The 20,626-nt window shown below is 43.1% G+C and overlaps 1 protein-coding gene across 1 annotated transcript in view; it reads right to left on the bottom strand.

Moving 5' to 3' along the window:
- ABCA12 (ATP binding cassette subfamily A member 12) overlaps window positions 1–20,146 on the bottom strand; it is a 97,312-nt gene extending 77,166 nt beyond the window's left edge. Inside the window, exon 1 of the mRNA XM_085552763.1 lies at window positions 20,009–20,146. Within this exon, the coding sequence (XP_085408889.1) occupies window positions 20,009–20,011 (3 nt within the window). The 5' untranslated portion in view covers window positions 20,012–20,146. The remainder of the gene's footprint in view (window positions 1–20,008) is intronic.
- Between the last annotated feature and the right edge of the window lie 480 nt (window positions 20,147–20,626).

The raw sequence follows: 20,626 nt of genomic DNA, 5'->3' as shown, positions 1-20,626 counted from the left end.
ACTGAATGCAGTGTAACATATTAAACCTAGACTGCAGAACCAGACCCCACAAAGATTTCAGCACAGCCACAAGGCCTGAGCACAGTTTTATTCAATTGATTGTTGATTTTTTTTTTTTCAGGAGCTAGCAGTGAGATTTAACTAATAACGGGATATGAAAGGAGAGAGTAAAGTGCAGGTACAGAGGGAGCAATGACAGCAGAGAGGACTGCCCAGTGCACCACAGACCGTAACTGATATGAAGTTATCTGATGAGCTCTGGTCATCCAGCAGTGCTTCTTATCCCACCCAGGAGAAGACCAGGCACACTCAATCACCCCATCAGCTAACAATGAAAAAGTATAGGAAAATACTTTTTTTGACCAGTGATGAAAATATCTGCATCCTTCAGTTTTGTAGTCAAATTTAGAGGTCACTTCTAAGTTTAGCTTAGATTCGACTCCTTTAGGGCACAAACATTTTTCCAAGAAGTATGATATATTCTAGACCAGATATTAAGATTGATCAAATGAGCAAAGTGATCCTCCTCAAATTATTGAGGAATCTAGTTATTTATCCATCTCTATAACACAATAAAACTTCCTGTGAGACCAAAGGTGTGCTCTATGCCTGTTTCCTCAGATTTGCCCAGATGGGAAGAAAGTTGAGCTTTCCCAGCCTTACAAACAGAAACTTCTTTAAGCCAGTGACTCTCTTCAATGCTGTATGGAACAGCTTCTCTTCTCCAGTGCTGAAGGAATCCCTGCTCACTTATGAAAGCTCTTGCACTGGCAAGCAGGGCAAGGAGACTCACCAGGCCGCAATTACAAGAGCTCCAATAACCCTGATCTATTGTCATGGTTTTCATTCCCATTTTGAGCACTGTCACATGGGCTGACAGAGGACAAAACCATCTTCTGTACTCCAATGCTGTTCAGCTTACTATGCTACTTGGGGAATGTGGAACCCTGCCAGTGGATGCAAGTCTTGCCCACCGCATAATGGTCTGCTTCCAGCTGTTTAAGGCATGATACAACCAGATCTAACCCTCCCCAGCAAACTAGAACAGAACAATAAATGAAACTACATTTGAGCAAACACAGCAACACTACCAAAACCCTGAAAGGTTAGATTTCAACACCCAGCATCCAGCCTAGGGACATAACATCAAGCCCTAACATGGAACAAAACCCCAGCCAAGCAGCATGCTGCCCATGTCCTTCAATATCTAGGCAAGCGGTGGAAGAACACTTGGCTGCTCTCAGCATATTTTGTAGAAGAGATCCAAATAGATTCTCCCACGTGCCATTTGTTCTAGCCACAAACCAACATTATGCCTCAAAAATGAGGAACATCTTGAATGAATCCTTGCCAAACTTCACCCAGGGGTAAATGTTGTAGAGGCAACCCTGCCAGCCAGAACCATCTTGAAGCAGAACAACTTTAATCTAAGGGTGGCTGAAAGTGCTGCTCAATGAACTTTAAAGCCTTCCCTGGCGAAATTTCGATAGTGATGAAACCTGAACATCTCAACTCCCAGCTCTACACTGATGTTTCTTCTACCAAACTCCCTTAGGAGAGAGAGGTCTGTGGGTGAAGAACAAGCACTGCTCCTCAGGACGCAGCCCTAGTTTAGCTACATGCAAAAGGCACAGCTGATTTCATTTCATTTGATCCAAATACCATTTGCAAACTTGATTCACTTCCTCTCCAAGGCCAGAAAAAAAAATTTCAAAAATAGATAATTTTGCTCTAAGGGAGCAGGAGAGAAGAAATTTATGATTTCACCATTCGCTGCTTTGCCAAGGTCTTTTGAGGCGAGCATTTGATTGCTTCTTTTTGGTATTCAGTCAAAAAACTATTTCAAAAGAACATTGTGATTTGGATAATAATATTCCCAAGCAAATGCGCATCCTTAGCTCCTTTGTGAACCGAGACAACAAACATTCCCCTTGGGAAGAACCCAAAGGGTAATTTGTTCGAGTTCACCACTGTAAAACCAGAATAACTCAATGTCAATTGGCTCTCAGAGCGCCTGTACTCATCTCCCCAAACACCATCCAGTTCCAGCTCAAAAATGCAAGATGAGAACTTCATTAATCCCTTATACATTCTTGCTTTCTAACTCCTTTACTTATCGACTCCTGCAGATGGCACAGGATGCTGTGCAACTACATGGCCACCCCTGGACTGAGTGCCCAGAGCAGGCAGATGCCCCAGTGACAATGCTAAGGTGCATACAGGCAGAGAGAGGAGAGAAAAAGTAAATTCTTTCTTTAACCAATAGACTTTCTGGTATGTTATTTCTCTTGTTGAAGAACTGTAGTTCATCTCTTCTGGGCAGAGGGGTGAATTGCTGGTTCAGAGCAGGGGGAAGAAAAGCAGAACCTGCTTCTGTGAGCATGCAGCTGTAGAAATCCTCAGGGAAGCTCTGATTTCATCCAAGGTGAGTCTTTAGGGGCATGGCTCATTACCTCACATGTGGCCATGGCCCACCACGATGTCACACAAAGGGCACAGAGAGCAGGGCAAAAAGTTTCTTGCTTTACACCAAGAACTCACAGACCCTGAGTCCTTTATTTGAGAAGTCCTTTCAAGCAGAGGAGCTTTTACTTCAGCGAATATGGATGCAATGATACTTCCCAGGTGTGCCAAGTTAGCTCTATTGAGAAATGAAAGCTTAGGGAAGTGGCGCAAGACAGAACTGGGAAGAGAATGGAGTCAGTGACTGACGGTCTGCAAGACTAACACAGGGGTAGTTGGAGCAAATCTGCCAGGGCAGAATATTTACCCCATTGAAGCCAGTGCTGAAAAAAGAAAAAAATCTGTTGGTTATGAGGGGGGAAAAAAACAAACAAACAAACAGGAGCAAAACAGTAATCTTGCAATGACTGTGCATGCTACAACTAAACCACAGAGACTTCCATAGACACGCAGATGAACAGTGATTAGGTACCCTCAGGGGCCTGGAGGAGGAACGATCACTCCAGCAGTGAGAGAAGCAGCATAACTAGATGAACTGCCATGCCACAAAATACATGCAAAGCAGAATGAACTAAAGAAGATCTGCAAGGGGAGCAGTGGGGCAATGCTATGACTCATCAAAGAGGCAGGACTCTGGTACTTTCCTCTTGCATAGTCTGCAGTGTCTTTAGTTACTGAACTGCAGCAGCGGGGCATTCCTCATGGTTTGTGTAAGTTAATATTGACCAAATGTTGGACTCCATCTGCAAAGGAGTCGCAGGGATGCCATGTGTGGACTTCAGCTGTGATTTCTTGTCAACAAATCAAGCCAGGCCAAGCCAGCCAGAGTGCTGTAAGAGCAGCCTGCAGCCCCCCCAGTCTTACCTGCAGCTCACAAGGCACTAACAGACCAGTGCTGAGCAGACCTATCTGCTCAAAGATAAACACAAGTTATATGGCCTGCTAGCACGCTTTGCTAAGATGGCATCTACTAGCAAAATGCTACAGAATGATGCCACCCTTTCTACCAAAATGGTTATAGAAGCAGAAAAGGGGAAGAAAAGCCTTCATGCAGTGTATACTACCAATTTTCAGCTGGGTAGCTGCTGTTTCATAGGGTAGTTCTCTACCAAAAAATAGATCTCCAGATTAAGTCCAAGCTTTTGGATACTCTGAAACCTGAATGAGTAGGAAACAAAAAATCAAAGAACATCACATTTGTCTGCACAGACAAATGCAAAAGTTAAAGTCCACAGCTAAATTAAAACATTGGCTTCTTCACACATCATACAGCAGTTGCCTAAGGTCTTGACTACATTAGGCAACACTGAACAGTGTTGGATGATGCAGGAAAGGCGGAAGAGTCTTATGATATTAGTGTGCCACTTGCAAAAACTATAAAAAAGGCTTTTGTCAAGCAGCCCACGGCATTCCCTGTGCATGACTGCACCTGCTCTCTTGGCCACTACAGATTCCTTCCAAAGGCATGGTAGGAGCCATGTAAGTTCCTCCCTATTTCCTGAGTGCCTGATGTCAAGCACATGAAAATGGCAGAGTTTTTAGACAGATTATCACTGAGTACTTCTGAAAAGAAATAAGGGACCTCAGAGTGTCTATAGGCAACAATACTTAATGGGAACTACAGGTGACATGGCGTTACCTCACTACTGCTCTGCCACCAGCAAAGACACCTCCAGAATCTCCCCACTGACATTTTTGCTTCTCATTTTCAATGTGTTTGAGCTTGGAAATATAAGGGGTTAGAGAGGACCACATCCACAGCCTCTGTGGAGAACTGTGTTGCTGATTTTGGCTCACAGTCCTTGAATATCAGCAATATATTTTTACTGAGCAGTCCTGTTTGCAGGAATAAGACCTCAAATGAAATGAGAGTTTTGGGATATTCTGAAATCAGAGCAGTTGAGCACCAAAATGAAAATGTATGAGTTCTGTGCAAGTGAATTAGAGGCACCCAACACTAAAATGTTTGCCATAGGATTTTCAGAAGAGCTTATGATTACTTTTTTACCCCTCATGACAATTATGACAAGTTCAGCGGGAACAAACTCAGGGAACAGTAGGGAAATGCACCTTTTGGCTTTAAAGCCTCTGTTCAGATGGGAATACAGTGTCACCAGCTAGTCTTTTACACTATTCATTGGATCCTAAGGACATTTTAATCTACATCAGCTCTTAGCAAAGCTGCAGTTCCATGAATCACATCTTACCACACCCAGCAGCTGAACCCTTTATTTGTGAGGTTCCTACATGCATCTACCTTGCCAGGCTACCCACTTTACAACCAGCTACAAACTCCCATGATACCATTCATGCACAATGCTGAATCAGGATTTAAAGAAAAAAGTTGGAGCTACAAGTAACAGATAAGGAAAAGCAGTTATGCTTATAGATCTTGACAGCCACAATAAGCTCATTAGTGTCTCCCTGCTGTAGTAAAACCTTGCCAGCAGACCATGAATCCCTGTTGCTCATCAGACAGGCCCATCAGTTAACAGCTCTTCAGAGTACACACACAAGCCCACTAGTTTGGCCACCACTGTGCTCAGACAGGTATGTGAACACCTGCTTGCATAAGTCCCTTCTTCAAAATCTTGAGCCAGGGTCTAACTTTCAATGAAACCCACAGGATCTCAAGGCTTCCAAGTGGGCATTAGCTGATATAACACATGGCAAACTTTGCTCAAGAGCCTTGCTTTGTAAGAGGAAGCAGATGTTATCACTGCCAGTTTCATTAGTATGTCCTTTAACCTTTCTTCCTGATTATTAACAGTGTTCAGATCTGATCTGATGCCAAGGCTTACAATAAGGCATTAGACAGTTACCAGCATCCAAATCCTCTGACATTTCCCATTTATCATTTTCAAGCACTCAGCCAGCTTCCAATCTGCGTGGCGATGCTTATGTCCTGTCACATGAACCTGGACAGCTGACAGATGGACTAATTAGAGCCCACAGAACTTAAGGAAAGACACATAGCAAGGTCAAAGCCCGGCCACTATGAACAATGGATTTGACTTTTGCAAAGAACAACGGGTATTTCTGCGGCTGGGGACAACCAAGCTACCGAAATGAAAGCATCAAAGATGTGAAAGGGAAAAAAGAAAAAAGCTTCCGAATCAAAATTTCTAAGGACAGTCTGGAATGTTAAGGAAACAGAAGCAGCAAGATGTGCTTATGACAACAGCTGTACCACGGCCATGCTGTTCTGTATGCAATGAAAACAGTCATTTTCTGAAAGATGCAAATTGGATGAAGTTAAAAATTAACTGTGGTTGTCTGCACATGATGGGAAGCTAAACCCTCAATCATGTGAATTACAAAAAGGCTTTTTCTTTCTTCCATAAGAAATGCTGGGCTAGCTTCACAGCCAGTTGTCTTAAAACACTGGAAAGAGATAACACTAAGAGTATATTTCCTGATAGATAACGCAACACAGAAAGTGATGCCAGTATCAACAGAGCAGACATTACTAGTGCTGTGTGACTTATCCAATCTCTAGCAACTAGCAAGTATGCTTGTATAGAGACAGATGACCTTCAGAAAGTATTTAATGGTTTGACTAAGGTTAGTTATTCCAAATCAAAGGTGATCGATTCACACCCAAACGGAGATAAAGCAAACCTGAACCTGCACTTGATTTTATTGAACTATTCAAAAGGCAGCCAACAAGTTTAAACACCTGCTCCAATGTTATAAAAACAAGCAAAGAAAAGCCTTGTTTAGTTCCAAACAGTATAGTCTTGGTTATACGTGTCTGACTGAATCTGATCTCAAATACTATGCAGTCCTTGCCCACACTTATGCCTTTCTGGTAGAAGCCTTGAGACTTGTTTTATCTCTACAGGGCTGATCATTTCTGTTGCACTTATCCACCAGCATAACCTAGCTGAATTTATTCAACAGATTCAGAAGCTATTCGAGTTGGATGGACAAAAAATCCCAAAGGCTCAATTTCTAGAAGCAAACAGCAATCCAAAAGAGTATTCCAAGGACAAGCAGTCACTATACTCCTATTTAATAGGTTTCTAGGATGTCTATCCCTCACCAAGTCACTGGGGTGTTGTTACAAAATCAGCTAATTAGGACCACACCCTGAGATCCAAATGAGTACTGGGAGTGCTGATGAGTAATGACTAGTTACACAAGGCCTGTCAGCCTCCTATAGCTGGGAACTTGCTTGCTGTGGAAGAAAAATATGTGTTGAAATAATCTCACACAAGTACTGCAGTGATGGAGGAGTATGGATAGAAGCAATGCGGGGCTTGCTTCCCTTCAGACTGTGGTTTTGACAGCTCTAGCAAAGCAAAGGTTAGATAACCTCTCCAGGTTACTTATACATGACAGGTGTCCTGTCAAAGTGAGGTTGATCCTCTGACTCATATGATGGAAATAGGCAATCTTCATTGAATGGGAGAAGGAATGTGGCTCATCCTGAGGCTTCACAGCCAGCCTGTGAGAGTGTTCAGCCCTCCTTTCCCTAATGACTAGCACCCCAGCATCCCGCATAAGAGCAAACAGTGAAGTCCTTCACAAAGAACTCTGGTCTGATTCTCCAAGCTGAAGGCACCACTGTGCACATGAGAACTTAAGATAAGGCATGTGCTGAGATTTTGTCTCGTATTTCTAGGTCTCTACACACAGCATGCACATTGGGCAGCCAGGTGTGGTACACGTGCTGGGAAACACAGCAGCTCCCTGGGAGTTGCCGTAGGATGTGCTGCCACATACCTGGGCCTCAACTGGAAACCTAGAATTTGCAATTAGCCAGGAGCCTGCCTGCCACCAGCACACCCTCACCAGGGGTTGCGCCACGACCTTATCTTGGGAGTTGCCTATGTTACACATGAAGCTCCTGAGCTACAGCACACCCACCCCTGGGTGACCAAACGGGCAAGATCCCATGATAGGTTGTGCCTCAGATAGTTGTCACTGCTAGATTTATCCATCCATATGCTAGAGCTCTATTTTTCAAACAGAAATGGAAGAAAGCTAAAGACAAGAATAGATATTGTGACTGTGCTGTCATGTGGAAGCTTCCTTAGATATGGAACAAATACTGCTGTGCAGTTGCACTAAGGGCACAGCAAAAGGCCCCTGGCTATTAACAAGGCTTTTTGATGACCATATTCTGGGTTTCTTTGTTCCAAGTCCAAGGCATCCCCAAGGGATGTGCTGAGTTCTGCAGCTACCAAGTTACAAAACTGGGCCAGAATTCCAGTCATCTTCAGTCTGGACATTTGGAAATCCCAAATAAATGACTTTGTTGCTTCTTACATTTTTCTCCTCGTCACACAGATAAAAATTATGGCTGGAAAATATTTAAACAGATCAGAAAACCCAGCAGATGTGTGTCCTTTTGGGTGCCATTACAACCACAAGAAGGGTGTTCTATGAGAAATATACAGCCACAAAACGCAGCTGGACCAGTGCTGGGAGAGGAGCACAGGGCAGACACTGTGCCTGTGCATAAAGATGAATGGCTTTTGGCAGGAAGATGGTCTGACTAGAAAAAGCCCTGAATTTATGGATTCAGGAGCTTTATTTATGGATAGAAGCATTATTTAGAATCCAAAGGTCTGCCCATTTTCTTCACATTGTTTCAACAGACATCAAGGGAGGATCACTGTCTTCCTCTCCATTGCCAGAAGGTAGTAATAGTAATAATAATAATAATAACAACTCTCTGCAGTCAGAATGCTTATAAAAACCACTCTCTAATTACTTAATAACAAAACATTTGATGATGCGCTGGAAACAACATTCATTGCCTTACAAGAAGACAGAAGTAGGACCAGATGTCTGCTTGAGGAAAAATACCACAGAAGAGCCACTCTGTAGATACCAATCTGTGTAACCCTCTTAAAGGAGCCAGCTGATGCCTTCTTTTCCAAAACAAGTTTCAGGGCAGACTACCATATACACATATATGTGCATTTCACTTGAAATGGTCAAAAGAACTTCAGTTTGTATTGTGTTAGTAGTTCAGAGATGGCAGTAAAGACTTCTGAGGGGAAATGGGATCGTAGTATTTATCTGGGATATAAATTCTTCCTAGAAGTTAAACTAGAGCACAAATGTGTAGATAATATCCAGCATCAGCCAGATGATATAGCAAGGCATTAACGTTCTCACCAGCACAGGCTGTTTAACATGTATGAAGAAACCTAGAGTGCACAAACAACAAAACATGTAATAGCAATTCTCCTCCCAGCAGAAGAACAGCGATATTGAGGACTCAGTGTTATCTTGACACTGGTTAACATGACAAACCCAGCTAACATGTCTTCCTCCCAGCTAGAACCAGTGCATTGCCTCCTGCATTTCCACAAAAAAACAGTTAGGAAAAAAGCTAGTCGTGGAATAAAATACCGTAAGCAATTCTGTGCTGCATTACTATTTTGATATTGCTTTGGGCACAAAGGTTGACAAAGGATATATCATTTTGAGCCAGGCAAGAGCCCTGGGGCTTTGTTAATGTAAAATGCTGTGTTTTTTGTACCACTGGAATCTACTGAGACTCACTCAGTCTCACATTCTAATGACACTTTCAGCATTAGAAGTGGTACAAATGGCTGACATGTTTTGACCATCTTAGAAAACGCCCTGTAGAAAATTAAGGACTCCGGGGGCCTTCAGCCTCACTTGGTAACCAGCTCTTTTCTTTTGGCAGAAGGCTTCAGTGACCCACACATGGGTAGAAAGCCCTGTGACGGTATCCTTGAAGGACTGGGCCTCCTCTTGGTGGCCAGGAGGCACTTTGCATGCAGTGGATGCGGTGCAAAGCACTGAAGAAATCAAACTTTAATATAATCATTAGCTAGAACTACTTAATTATTCAAATCTCTGGAAAGCTGCGCAGTCAGGCACCTTCATTTTACATAACAAAAGGTGAAAAGCACACGCTGCTTTCTTCCTTTGCCCTGTACTGGAAGCTGGGGACTTCCAGACAAGATGTTGCTGCACACATTGGCTTTGAGTCTTTTTTTCCCTCATTCTCCAGGACACACAACAAGCACCACTTGCAGTTATTTTTTTTTTCCAGAGAGAACAATCAAGAGCTATAAAACCAATTCCAAATGCAGCCTGGAACGAGTTTCAATAAGCCCCAATGCTCTGTGTGTGTGTATGTGCACAATTTAATTTACTGTGGCTTCAGAACTGTATTCGCAGGACTATATTTAATTTTTTTTAAACTCCAAGGCAGTTATCTATTGCAGTGAGTGTGTCATAAGACAAGATCACTTGCAGCAATTGCATAAATAAGCCTCTAGCCCCTTGCCTTAACAAGCTACGCGACCCAGTGATCTCCAGCATGACACTCCTTGCGTTTTATTGCTGGCTGGAAAGATTTGTTTTGAGTCTCTTTCAGTGCCAGAGGTCTTTATTGCTAAATAGCCCTGACTGTTGAGTAATATGAGAATTTAATGTACTCATACTGGAATGATCACTTGGAAAGTAGCAGAAATTCAGCTTAAAACATTTCCATTCTCTGAGCTTTCTCTTTGCTGTTTGTAAACTGCTTCCTGAGCTGCCTCGCACGCTGCTGCGGCTCTTTATGAAGCAGAGTGTCACCTCAGTCCTGCTCAGGCACATGAAAGAGATGACAGAGAAGGCAGCAGTAAGTCTCATAAAAGCAGCTTCCTACTTGTGCTGCTTTGACAAGACATGAAACGGTCCCATTCTCACTGACCATCTTATGAATAATCAGAATCCATCTGCAGTACAAAGCACCGCCGGTAACATTTCAGCTGTCTCTTTGGCAAGATGCATGGGGGGAGAACAGGAGAAAATCTTAAGAAGTGCATTGAAGCCTGCGTTAAACTGTTTCATACCTGGAAGAGGTCAAAGGAGGGTTTTTTTGGGGGGGGGGGGCAGTTTTTGGAGTAGAATAGAAATCGTGCTTTTGAACATCCAGCATCAAAGCTCTCTTGAAAATACCACTGTTGCCTCTGGTACTTCTAGCCATGAAACAGAAAGCTTCTGTGACAACTACCTGCACTTACAAGACTGGAGCTATGCTGCTTCTGGGGGAAAAGTTCTAAGCCCATAAATACATACCTGAATTTTTAAACAAGTCTTTTTGCTGCTTCACATGGTGCTTTTCAGCAAGTACGCTGCACTTCCAGCAGGAGCTCTGACAGTTTACTGGGAGCAAACCTGTGCTTTATTACAAAGGAACATTTGTGGTTTGGTGCTCTCAGGTGTTTCATTTTCCCCCTCACGTTCCTAGTACTGGAATATAATTGGGAATACCATCTTCTCTTCAAACAAAAGATCTCTACATAGCCCTAGTGATTAGAAAAATAGATAAGAGGCTGGAAAATGTGAAGTGTACAGACACTGGCATCAGAAAGACCACACAATGCAGAGAGATCACAGTATTCAGCTGGTTTGGGGTAGGGAAACTGAGCCTGTGGTCATCCCTCTGCCCTCTGCACACAAGAAAGTTGATTCTAGAAGTTGCACTGCCATGATGAAGGGAGAGAAGCAATCTAAGCAGCTACCTACCCAGTTAATGCTCTGATTTTGACCTCTGAATAGCTTAATAAGCTGCTCTCAAACGAGTTACAGGTTCAGTATTATTTGCAGAAATAATAACAACCAACTATTTGGCATCCTTGGAGAAAACTGCTGTTTTCTAATGGGCTGTTCACAGTGACCCCAAACAGACAAAATTAAGCTAATAAGGTATTCATTATGTATGATTTACCAGCTTGTGCAACTGTCAGTTCAGAATGCAAATCCACACCTGACTTTTAAAGACATTTTTTTTCCTAACAGCCACTTTCTATCAGACTGCATTGTAAAGCAGCTTAGCTTTCATCCCTGGGACTGATGAAAACATCCCTCTCCCCCTTGGAATTGAGCATCCTGTTCTGTTAAAGCTCAGCTGCCTGAAAATGGTGCATTTCCCCAACACATATCACACCTGTTGCAAAGTTCTGTCCCTGTGATGAACAGTAGAAAAAAACATCGTGTCCGCTGAGGCCTCTCTGAACATTTCTACTACAGGTGGGGGCTACCAGGAAAAAAACAACAGCACAGAACTCATCAAGCACAAAAGCACTGAACCATTATTGCAAGGTGACGAGAAGAGCTGGCATCTCTGGCAGGTCAGCATGTGTCAGATGTCACATCTGTTACTGAGGTGAGCCTGTTCTACGTCAAAGCCGACGGATCAATGCAAAAATGAGACGTTCCCCAGGTCAGTGCCCTGACATTGGTGTACTGACGCAAGCAACTGAGCTGTTAAAATGTTACAGCCTGCCCTGCCTTTGCATAAGGGTTACCATCCCTAGCAAGGAGCAGCAGATGCAACCCTACCTCTGTGCCATCACTGCTGTACACCCACTGCACCCGCCTCCACAGGCAACCCATACACACCAGCCAGTCCACAGTTTAGGTGCTGGGGCACTGAGATGTGCTTCCTGCTCTTGGCAAAATGGGATGACACGTGGCCAGTAGTGAACCAGTTATCTGTGAAAGCGGTTTCATTACCCAGACACACTGGAGACGCTCAGGGTGGAGGATGTTTTACTAGGGAAGACCCTTTTCTTTGGAGTATAGTTCCCTCTCACTTAAATCAATGATCATTTGTTACATTAATTCAGAGACAGAAATCAGCTACCCCTCATTTATGCTCTTTAATTGGCCAGCTGGGGAAATCGATGCTTTTATTGAATTTGCTGGTTGCCACAGCAAGTTTTCTTTGATTTCTAAGGTTCCCATGAAATCAGCAGGACTCCGTCGTTGCATCTAAGTGGAACGAAGCTAATCTCAAAGTCACAGTGGGTGGATGAAGCGCAGAATCAAGGCTGGAAAAGACCATTAAGGCCATCTAGTCCAACCATCAACCCATCCCTACCATGTCAAATGACCACATCACTTGGTGCCACATCTGCATCATCCTGGAACACTTCTGGGACCTTCTTCTGATTCCTCTGCATCACACGGATATGGAATTACTTGGTCACTTGCCAGAAAAATACCTCCAACCACTTCCTCCCCTGCTTCACCAACTGTCCCTGGCCCATAACTGCACCCCAACCTTAGCAGTTCTCATCTCACACTCAGCATCTGCCATTTGCCTGCTCATCAGATCATTCTGTGCCCTAAGTTCTGCTGTCTCAGTATCTTCTCAAATACAAGTATCTGCTACACAGAGGTACTGGACACAGGTCTGCATCAAGCAAATCTAAACGCCCCCCCAGGACTCCCTTCCCTGTGCTGTCAGCAACAAGTCATCTTTATTCAAAGCACTGGTCCAAATATTTCATATCTTTTTTCTTCACAAAGGTAATTATTGTTACCATTTCCCAGCCTCCTCATAAAACCAGCCTTTTATTTTTTAAATCAGCACAGCTGGCTGGGAAGCATGATTCAGACATAAAACACCACTTTTATTGCATTCTTTCCCTTTGTCAGCCCTTTTGCTGTCAGCTACACGGGACAGGACCATTATTCTTCATTGTTTAGCAAACACACTACACATAATGGGTGATAGTGTAAATAAATGAAAATAAAAGCTGAAATCAAACAAAAGCTGACTGACATGACTTCTCTGAAACCACCTGAGTTCTGCAGGTCTTTAAGCAGCCATGCTGTGCTGTACTACATGGCATTTAGAACAGCCCTGCCTTACTTTTATCACATCAGACAGGATCACAGATGTCAATGGAAATCAGGGCCTTTAGCTATTTTATCCGTGGCTCGCTTCAATCAATTAAGAGTGATCTGTGCCTGATTGGCTGACGAGCATCTTATAGGCAAATGATGATGGATAGCCCAGCATTTATTGCCTAATCAGAAGTTCTTCCTGGAAAATGGAGGGCAGCGATAGAAATGGATGCTAAAGAACAGCAGTTAGCAGGAGATGTCAAAGTGCACAATTGATGGGGGGGAATTTCAACAGACAAGCCGGCCCATAACCAGTGAATGCAGAAGTCCATAAAAATCCTGTGCAAACAAAATTTGATCGTGTTATAGAGAACAAGGGGAAAAGACAAGGGCAGCAGAGATGAGTAAATGCTGATCTAAGCACAACTGAAAATCAGGGGAAAACATTAAAGCAGGATCAGAGGGCTGCAGTATTTCAGCTTCACCATGTGGAAGTAAAGAAAATAAAATGCAAGATGAAAACAAAACTGGTGCAGCACACAACACAGCACAGACTAGGATATTAAACTAGCCAGGATAATGTTACATGGAGACTTGTAGGAGAAACAGAAGCATTTCCATGAGGTCAATGATGAAAGGGTTGTGGATGCAAGATGTGTCTGAAATTGATATTGTTTGTGCTGTACTGCTTAAACCAAGAGCGCAAAACTTTTCAGTTAGACTGAAACCAGCTTGAAAACTGATGAGTTTATAAAAGCACTCTGTATATTCTAAATGTTTGCCTTCTAGTTTGCATCCTTCAGGCAACTTTCAGTTTTCTTCAGTAACAAAAACTAAAGCTTCATTTTCTGGAAGAAAAAGAACAACAACAAAACAACACCAACAGTCTCATCGTGTCCTCAACAAAAATACCCAAACCAGTAATTATTGCAAGATCTGCAATCAAAAAAGCTGGCTGCAAACCAAGTAACAATGAGGTTTTGGGCAGAGGAGATGGTAAATAATGACAGCAGTGAAAAGGTAAAATCCAAAGATGAGAAAGGACTGGAGGGAATTGATCTAATGCTGCCCGGCTCAGGTGGATGCAGATCAAGAGCTTCATGACATGCAACAAAAAATGATTCTAGAAAGCAATGTGTATTTGTGAGTAATATGGAAACTTCTTTATGGAAGAAACTGGAAATGATCTACTAGATCTACTCTCTGCTACAGCCACAGGTTATTTCTATTGTTTTAGAGTACAACCCGTTCCAATTGTCAGTGGAGATCTGTGATAGAGAATGGACTTCAAATGCTGGACTTCTTACCACCATCTTTTACCCTTGCTTCTTCAGGAATAAAAAACCTCATGCAGTTCACTATGCAAGGCCTTATCCATGCCCAGGATGCTTACAAAAGGATCTCCTTGGCCTAAAGTGTCTCTAAAGAAAAGACCTGCCCTCTTTCCAGAGGGTACGATGCTGATAACCACTGAAATTAGGAACAGTTGAACAGTAAAGGTGGACTTTGGCAGCAAAATGTCAGAAGTGAACAGAAAAGAATGACGTGGAAAATTAATCAGTCTTTCTCCAACCCCCGGCATTAGACCCAAGTCTCTAACGTTAATCCAGTAAAAGCAGAAACCATTTCACATGATTCAGTCAGTCACATGTATTCTTAATGTAATGTGCTCTTTGCCATGCATTATGGCATCAACAGGATTTGAAGCAGCCCAATAGCAAGATTTCAGCCCCTTGCAGGAGTTATTCTCTTAAGAAAGAACTCCCTATGTTCTATTTAAAGGACATTTACCTGACCTATTGTGATAAAACAGTCTTTGGCTTTAAGAAATCACCCTTTCCCACTGTGTTTGTGAGCACAAAATGAGTCAAATGGACATGACCAGATCCAAGCAAGTTCTTCTCCAGGTTCTGACAGTGGAAAAACAATGTAAATAAAAACAAGTGCAAATAAAATAATTCTATTCTTCAGCTCTCCAGAAATAGCAAGATGTTGCATATTGTCAGCACAATGTTCTGTTTTGGAGATTCTGCTCCCAGCATGCTTGCTTCTTTTCAACCACATTAAATTAGACAATAAAATGCAGCAAAATAAACTGAAGCGTTACCAGTCCTTATTAGTTACCCAAGTCTCATAAGGATGGGTTGAGCCCCTAATTATGTGATTAATGATATTATCATTAATTAAAAGCCAGTGCTGAAGAAAACATTAGCTAGCTAAATTGAAGAATACAGTTGGAAGTCCATAGCAGTATTTTGCAGGAATCCCCATTCCATTACTCTGACTGTTCCCTCTGGCCTTGCTGCCTTGGCCAGAATCCCAGGATGTTTTTACCACTGAACTCATCTCATATAGGGTCAACTATTTTATTCCCATGCACCTGTTAATTTCACCCAGGAAAAGAACCTTGCCACTCTGGCATCATTTGACTGCCTGCTCCTATGGTGCAGTGGTGGATCTTAGAGGCCTACATCTCGCAACTAGTAATAAAGCCAATGGTTCTCTCCCACTGCACAGAGCCATAGTGCAGTGGGAACCAGGTGATGATTAACCTGAGCTCAGCCAAATGACTGTCCCGTCCTGCAGATGTGATTGAGGGCTGACAGATGCGCTTCCTGCCAACTGATCCGGGTCACAATAAAACTTGGTGATAATGGCTGCTTCCTGAGAGCTTGGATATCCACTCTCGCTCCTGTTTGCCACTGGAATTTTGAGCGCTTGTGCCTATAAAACAGCAAAGATGAATGCACTCTGAAAAAGACAATAACAAATAACCTTTAAAGGAACATTATAAATGCTTCCCCAGGCCAACTCTCCTCCCAGTCAAAGCATAACTGATGGCTCCAGTGATTCCAGAGAAAGAGGCACAGAGCAGAGATGGGCACGGTTACAACATCTGAACTGCACAAAGTGTGGAGGAGAGAGGTTCTTATGCAAAGCCAACACTAATCCTGTTCTCTCCCTGGAGGGGTCGGGTGCAGGCTTCTTCTGTGCATCTGAGCTGCAGAAATCAACAAGCAAGGCAGGACACAGCTTGTACACTGGTAGGTACCGTGAACATCACAGCTCTGCAGCTCCAGGGTAATTAGCTGCATGACTAAATCCTATTTCTCCTGCAAAAATATTATCTGGAAAATTCTATTCTTTATTCTACAACCAGGAAATGTTAATTTTAAGGCCTCTTGATCATTTTCAAATGCTTGTTTGTTTGTTTGGTTTTTTTTCTAATGAAAAGCTTGGCTTTGATTTAGGTGAAAAAGAGCTGGTTCAGTGATGTCTTCTGGGGAAATAAACTTCCTCCTCTGGTCATTTCTTGCTGTAACACTTCAGAGAGACAGTTCTGAAAAGCCAGAATTTGTCCTGTTGTGACTGGAGACTCAGAGCAAGGAAGGTCAGAAGCAAAAGATGGAGCCACAGCTGATTATGAATGCAGGGCATACAGGATAGAAGCATTTCAGAAAGCACAAGATACTCCTGAGGAATCAAAAGCCGCTGAGTTTTAAGTACTAAAGAAAAGAAAAAACATTCATTTTCTTCCCTCCCCCCCCTTCAGTAAGATGTTATCCATGTTTCTCAAGCCAAAACACATCGACCTGGTCCAGTTTCCTTGGAGGTTGAGAAAATAAAAGTGATTTATGAAAAAAAAAAGCTTCATTCTCCCTCCATCCTCCTGTCTTTATTATGTGTGAAATCAGAAACAAACAAAAAAACAAACAAAAAAAAAACAACCACAAAACCAAACCAACCCTAAGAAAGTCTACTATAATAAAAACATCTGCCAATTCGAGACTGCTCCAGGGTCTCACAGGCTGTGGCACTGACTGCTACATGATGCTGGACATGTCACATGTACAACTGTCTTTTTCCATCCTGTTTAGCCACATTCCTATTGAGACCACAAGACATTGAGGCAAGACTCCTTACTCTACATCTTAGCTCTCTGGGGTTCAGATCAGAGTTAGCTCTAAGCATAACACATATCAACAGCCTCCTATGGCTGGCTTTCCAGGGGAGCCTCCTGCTGCCTTTGACCAGCTGCCATTTTCTCAGGCATGCTGCAATATTGCAGCTCTGTCTGCATTTGCTGTCAGGTCTCCTGAAACACAGCCTGACAGGGTTTCCTGGGTCCCACAGTTCACAGAGTTGGCCTTTCCCTGCAAGCCATTCCTTGGCATTTGACAAAAAGCTGAGCAGGATGTTTCGGTGGAACTGAATGATGGGGTTTGTTGACCTTCGCCTAAGCCCTTCAACACTGACTAGTCTAAGCTAGTCTTCCTCCCAGCTTTTCTCTCTCACTGTGTTCAGTCTCTCTCTTCCCTTGACAAGTATCTCATGGACTTTGCCAACCAAAGATGACTGAGGCTGGATTACTATACAAAAATGCATGTTTCTTCTTAATCTGTTGCAAGGCTTTCAGGCCAAGCTTCACTGATTTCCATATGCCTCCTGACACTTTATTATCAGCCCTGATGCTATTTGTATTGTGTACTAAGAACTCCTCTGTGACTGTTTTGCTTTTTACTGCAGATCCTCCTCGCCCTACAACAGATGATGCCTGGTGGACAGAACTGTCAATTCTGCCTTCAGGCTCTCATCCCACCCAGGGAGCATTTTACCATCTCTTCTTCCATAGGGTCTCTTCCAGCCCAAACTTCAGTGCACTCAGGGAGCTTCACTGAGCACTTCACAGTGTGCTTTACCCTCTTCTAGGTGAAAAGCTGTAGCCAGAAGATGGGGAAACTAATCACATCCTCTGCTTAAAGAGCACAGGTGCCATTTCTTACAAGCATCTATATTGCTTCCATTCTGATCCCAGAAGGACACCATCTCCATTATAACTGCCCTAGCGCACCCTAGTGGGAACCCACTCCCTGCACAGCTCTGCAGCAGCCCTGCAATAGACGACTCACCTCTATGAGACTCTGCTCTGGCCCTTTGCTTACACATCACAGGCTGCTTCCTCACTCATTGACGCAGGGTCTTATGCTCTGGGAATCATTGTCTCACTGCACGGGAGTTCCAGACAATAGAATACACAACAATTTGCCAACAGAAGAAACTCTTTCTTACTTTATTATTATTATTCTTGTGCTTGGATAGGAACAAACCACTGTGAGGAAAGGAATGGGAACATTCAGAAAATAAATTGTTGTTTGGTTTATGCACCTTTGGGTCTCATTCATAATCTGGGGCGTTATGAGAATAACTCAGGCTGAAATCTGCAAAATTTGTTCTATTACAAGGCAATTGTTTCTTTTGCAGAAAAAAGCATTAGAAAGTAATAGCAAAGCTTTGGGAAAACCCAACAACTTATGTTGGTGTTTGAAATGGAGACATAAGCTTTAAAACCCATTGTGCACACCAAACTCTCTGGTGTCTCTGAATCTTAGCATCATCTCTGCATCTTTTATGTGACTCCGACGACGGATTTACAGACAGCCAGTTGAAAATACGCCAGCCCCAGGGAGGTGATCTAAATGGGAGCACAGCGAAAGAAAAGGTGCTCAGGATTCACAGACTCACAGCATGGCTTGGAAGGGACCTTAAAGCCCATTCAGTTCCAGCCCCTGCTGTGGGCTGATTGCTACCTACCAGACTGGACTGCCCAGGACCCCATCCAGTCTGGCCCTGGGTACCACCAAGGATGGGACACCAACAGCTTCTCCAGTGCTAGGGTTGAACAAACAACACAAAATGAGAGCTCTTGAGTCTCTCCAGTTACTCCCAGCAAGGCCATTCATCAGCTCAGCTGCTGAAGTCAGCTCACAGATTTGGGTAACTAGTGGCAAATGGCCTGGACAGCATGAGGCAGATTTTGATCGCAGTTAAAGAGCTTAGCAACTCTTTTTCTCCTGGAATACCCCCAAAAGACTTCACCCTACAGTTCTTGCAAGCTCTTAAAGCAAAAAGGTAGATAAAAACAAGCAAACAAAGAAAGATACAATGCTAGCCATTAGAAAACAACCTATATCATGCATTCCATTCCCATCCCTGCCATGTTATATTTGAGAAAAGGCATTTGAAGCCTGCTTGAGTAATCACTTTTATGACTTCTCAAAGCTGTGATATGCAGTCTCATAATATTGACTGTATACAGATTCTTGCAAAACTAAAGTCAAGGCACTAAAGGCACCTAGAGAAGCTGAGGTCCAGCATATGGCAAAAAGCATCCTGAAGGAAGATGTGAAGCAGAACAAGGCAGATGGCAGGAGGGCTGCAACATGTTCCTCACTTACACTTCTGTAATGCAATAGGAAGCACAACAATGACAGCAGAATAGCAAGGTCTTAAGCTACAGCAAGTGAAGGTTTACCCAAATATAAAAGCCACGGACAAAGAAACAAAGGAAAGAAACTACTTACGCTCAGAAGGCCTTGGGCATACAGAAATCTCCATATGATATTTCTGCTTCCACTGCCAACCCATTAATGAGGTCTGGGAAGGGGTGGATCCTGGCTCCATCCCTTCTGGTCACTCAGACGCACTGGATGTACCTGAGCTCCGCTAGGTTGGCCCTCCCTTCCACCAGGTGCTCAATGACTGCTTCAAGCCTTAACTTAGCATTTCCACTGCAACTTCCCTATTTCCTATTTAAATAACTGTCAGTAGAAATGTTTGGCTACACATGTATGCATCTGCCCTACATCTTCCTAAATATGACTATGCTAAGGCAGAGTAATTTCTATGTGAAGGCAGTTCAGAAAGTACATAAAGAGGCAAGAGGTTGCTTGTACGTAAACCGAGTATGGAGAGATGTACAGAGAAAAGCAGGGAATCAAGCTTATTTATGAAACTAGACATGGTAGGATGACTAATTTCCAAGTTGAAGACTTTTTGTCCATGTAGTGATGCACACAGTAATGTGCTTTTAGCAAAGCACCTTGTGGCTGTGAGGCACGTTTGCTGAGGCCATTGTTGTAGCACTCACCATGGATGACACCTTGCTTCTTGAGGCAGGGTTGCAGGGTCTTGTGCTTTGGTTCCTCCATTTGGATTGGGCCTTTCCTGGTTCAATGCTGGGTCAAGCCCACTCTTCTGCCAGCTCCCAAGCAGCTGCAGTGATGGCCGGAGAAACCTAGGTTGGCCTCCTACCCTAACAAATCAACAAACAGCCAAATTAACCCGTTTTTATCTACATTTCTCTTGGCGTGAAAAGAAGTAACAATAGAGAATAAGCTTAAACAGGGACTCACAGCCAAGCTGGAAAGCATTGCTATTACTCCCTATGGCCTTAAGAGCAGGGAATCTAAGGTATTGTCCTGACAACAGCAAGACCAGAAACACTGTCCCTTTTGTATGTCTATTCAGCTTCACCTTCCTTTTACATCTCTCTATTAACACAGCAGAGTACATTGCTAATTAAGTCTGAATTTTCTCCCCTGGATGTAGGCCTGGTACAATTCAGAAATAACCTTAATTTAGTATCTATAATTGTAGTATTTACCTCTTCCCATGATTTCCAGTGTAATGCTACTGCGCTCTTGGCTTCAGTCAGACATCGCTCCTATCGAATAAATAAAGGAATGTGAGCAGAGCACAAGATAAT

The sequence above is a fragment of the Coturnix japonica genome, chromosome 7 (assembly GCF_054131305.1).
Source record: "Coturnix japonica strain WE chromosome 7, WE-NBRP24, whole genome shotgun sequence".
Classification (NCBI taxonomy): Eukaryota; Metazoa; Chordata; class Aves; order Galliformes; family Phasianidae; genus Coturnix; species Coturnix japonica.
The sequence above is the reverse complement of the archived record's forward strand: the minus strand, read 5'-3'. Positions and strand labels throughout refer to the sequence as shown.